The following is a 4,083-nucleotide window of genomic DNA, read 5'->3' as shown; positions in this document are numbered from 1 at the left end:
ATTAAAAACTAGGATCACATTGCTCATGTCTTTTGTTTAATGTTTTCCTAAACGCTATGCATCTTCTTTGGTTTTGGTGTCAGTATTTTGTCTTCTTTACACAACTGAGGGTAAAAACTGTTTCTGCTCTGCCTAGATGCTTGGTTGGCCAGTATTTTACCGTCAACTGATATTCTCTACTCAACATGTGTCCCTTCTGTTTTCAAATTCTACATTTATCAATAAAAAAACTCAGCTATACGTCTTTTTCTTTCATTTTTTATTTATTTTCTTTTTTATATGTAACCACCTCCAAAATTCTGGGATTAAGACTTGGTTGTGGATTTTGTTATTTTTATTTTTTGTGGTCTAGTCAATACATGGATGAAAATCACAAGTTCACAACTAGGGGAAATTGTAGTTTGGCTTACAAATGAGAGGAAAAAAATCATTGTTTCACCTTCATTCACTCCCAAGAGTAATAAAAGGTCTTAATATATACAGGGCGAGATTGGGGATGGGCAAGATATTCTTGTGAGAGTACATTCCGAGTGTCTCACCGGAGACATATTTGGATCAGCCAGATGTGACTGTGGAAACCAGTTAGCACTAGCAATGAAGCAAATTGAGGCAACAGGTAGGGGTGTATTGGTGTATCTCCGTGGACATGAAGGTAGAGGAATTGGTCTTGGCCACAAGCTTCGTGCTTACAACCTTCAGGATGATGGGCGTGATACAGTTGAAGCAAATGAGGAGTTGGGGTTGCCCGTTGATTCTCGGGAATATGGCCTTGGTGCACAGGTATTGTCTCTTCAACACTTATTTTTTTGAGAAGTGTCTCTTCACCACTTAATTAGATCTCATTCATGCCCATATTTCCAGTGTGCGCTTTGTGTTGCTTATCTGAATGGATCTCATTCATGAACCATCTCATTGGTGATTGTGGCCATTCAATGGCTTACTTCACTAAAAAATTGCCACCATTTCATTTTTATATTAATCATTGGATATTGGGGTATTAAAATATTGGATGAGACCATATTTTAATAAAACAATTAAAACATGTATGCATTGATGCATGCGCATGTTTCTTTCTCTTTTTATTATTGTAACACGAGTTCCTTTCCTATATGAGATAAGGATTTCACTCAGTTAAGTAGTTTCTCTTCCATGCGTCCTTTCATTTAAATATTTGGACTTTGGAGTCAACCATGCTTTTATAATCAAAACTTTTAGGTGGAATAAAATTCTCCTTCAATTTTTTTTAGGTTATTCATGAGTTACACAACTTACGTTGATGTTATGCTCAGCATATATGGACTTTCAGTGTTCCCTCTTGGCCTTCCTTTATCTACCATTTGTTTTTCTTTTTCTTTTGGTCGGCAGTGCATCTTAAGTAGCTGAATATTCAATCCAATTTATTGCAGATACTTCGCGATATAGGTGTACGGACAATGAGGCTAATGACAAACAATCCTGCCAAGTACATAGGTCTTAAAGGTTATGGTTTAGCAATTGCAGGCAGGGTCCCATTGTTGACACCAATAACTATGGAGAACAAGAGGTATTTGGAGACCAAACGTGAGAAAATGGGGCATATCTATGGTTTGGAAAACAATGGCCATATAAATGGGAATGACATTATTGGAGAAAACGGCAATTTGAGCGATGACAGACCACTGGGTGGTTCATCTGAGTCATAGGAAGGTCCAGTCTACTGGTGTGTGATTTAAGTTCACAACTCTAGCTTATCTATTGATTCTATTCTAGTGGTAGAGAACATGTCACACTCATGACTTGTAGTGCTAGATACAAAGTTCAAATTACCATGATAAGAAATGCGTTCTTGCTTAAAATTTTCATTAGGTGCGTATCTTGTAATCTTTTCTTGTAAAAGTGTGGTTAAAAGATGGACAGACTCTTTTCTTTTCTTATACACAATTTTTTTATTTGCTTACTTCTCTTTTTAATGATCTTGATAAACACAAAAGCATGGCCTGTTATTTACACATCATATAGCATTTATTGGAGACGTTTTTAAGTGGCCAGTAGATAATATAATATTCCTTCCTTTTAGAGTAGATTTGAAACTCTGCACTCATGGTTTCACCCTCATTTTTTCTAGTTCTCAAATTATCTTAGCAAATGGTTCCAGTTAGCTCTACTAGTAAAGTCTTTGATGATTGAATAAGAAATTTGGGTTCAATATCTGCCTACATCAAAAACTGATCGGTATCTTGGTCTAATGATAAAGAGCTATTATTAGAAGTAGACATCATAAAGTAAAACTGTATAAAAAATTAAAAAAGAAAAAAAATTATCTTAGCAAAAATTAACAGGAGCATGAACCATTTGTCCGTGATAATCAATTTAAGTATAGCATTTTCTTATTGCTAATGCAAAGCTGATATCAGAATAGCTTTGCGCCTTTGCACAATAGAATCAAAAACATAAATAAGCAAATTTTTTTTTTAAATTTAAAATCAAAGAAATATATAAATCATTCGTCATTTTTTAGCACTACTAAATTGCAAAGCTTTTACAAATTATGAAAGTACACATTGTCATTTTTTAAAGGACAATGTTAGCATCTGCTACCAAAGAAAAGTGATAGGTAAGAACATTTGCATTAGTTAATGCAAAATAGAAAAATGTATCAATATAATTTTAAATACTTAACTTTCAAAATCATTTACATCAATCAAGTTATAAATGTATAAATTTGCAAAGTTGCTATAGTAATTGTGTAAATTTACTCTGACACTTTGCATATAATTTTTTATTCTTACTTTACATATCCCGAGGACAAATGAAGAGATTGAATGATGGTTGTTGTGTGTAAGGAAAAATAAACAATTTTAAAAAAGCAAGAAAATTAATTATTTTAATGAAATGTAGTATAAAATAGTAATTTGATGTAAAGTGTTTTGAAAAGCAAGTATGTAAATTTTTTTTTTTTTAAAGTTATTTTTCAAAAATAGACAAAATTTTTTACATAAGCTAGTGTGAATGCTCTAAGCTTATATCATTGTATGTTATATGTGTTTTAAAGCTGTCTATGAAATTTATGTAAAAATTACTCCTATAAATCCTTATGCGATTATTGTAACCAAATGAGAAAAGTAATTTGAATTCTAATAATAAATGATTTACAGAAAGGGAATGAAGAGAAGCTGATTATATGGTTTTTATAAAATAAATAAAAAAAGTATATGGTACATGGTAGAGCGGGAATTGAGATCCAATGCAATTGCATTATACAATTACTCTTTTCTTTTCTCACCCAAAAAAAAATTATCACAACTACTTTTTAATTATTATTTTCATTTAAAATTGAAATTTACGCTTTCCAACTTTCATTCTTAACCAATCATTGCTGTTAGATCATGTTGAATATCCAATACATTGCTTAATGATCTCAATCCGACATGAGAGATAGCATCAATGTTTGTTAGGCTTTGACAGAATTGGTGTGACTATTTCCTTGTAAGCCAAGGTTTTGGACTTTTAGCTAGCTTGTCATGGAATCTACAACTACAACCGCTATGGACGGATGGACCCCACGTTTTCCAGGATAAAACTTCAATACTAAGTTTTTATAAATTATAAAAAAATTTAAAAAAAAAAAAAAAAAAACTTCAATAATAAGCCTAGCGATGCGTTTGAAGCAGACAAATGGACGTATAATAATAATAATAATTATTATAAAAAGAAAAAAGAAAAAAGAGTCGAGTCAATACTCAGTAATAAATCAAATGAAAATAATTTTTTTTTTTTAATTCCAATCGGTAGCTTTCTAGGAAAATTATTTATAAATAGATTAGGTGGATAGGATAGAGACTAATCCATCTTACTTAACACAATACTCTTTGCTTTACAACTTTTTTTCTCATAAGTCATTAAATTTTTTAATTTATGATTATCTTGATTCATAATTAACACTACCTTTATATTTAATGCTAAATGTTACAAATTAAATCAATAATTTTAAGAAAAATATTATGTACCAATAACAGACCAGGTTATGAATTTTTTTTTTTTTAAAGATATGAAAAATATTGTTTATGCTTATTTATTGAAGAATTTATTGTAGTACTACTATGG

The 4,083-nt window shown here is 31.0% G+C and overlaps 1 protein-coding gene across 1 annotated transcript; it reads left to right on the top strand.

The window, feature by feature from the left end:
- Positions 1–483: 483 nt before the first annotated feature.
- Positions 484–1,969, top strand: LOC111986776 (bifunctional riboflavin biosynthesis protein RIBA 1, chloroplastic; the record flags this gene model as incomplete). The annotated part of the gene is given in 2 exon segments (XM_024018457.2): positions 484–780; positions 1,407–1,969. Coding segments are annotated over 2 exon segments (573 nt in total), but the record flags the coding sequence as incomplete, so codon positions are not given.
- Between the last annotated feature and the right edge of the window lie 2,114 nt (positions 1,970–4,083).

Source organism: Quercus suber, unplaced genomic scaffold (assembly GCF_002906115.3).
Source record: "Quercus suber isolate HL8 unplaced genomic scaffold, Cork oak 2.0 scaffold_17, whole genome shotgun sequence".
Lineage (NCBI taxonomy): Eukaryota > Viridiplantae > Streptophyta > Magnoliopsida > Fagales > Fagaceae > Quercus > Quercus suber.
Note: the sequence above shows the minus strand (reverse complement) of the source record. Positions and strands in the feature narration are given on the sequence as shown.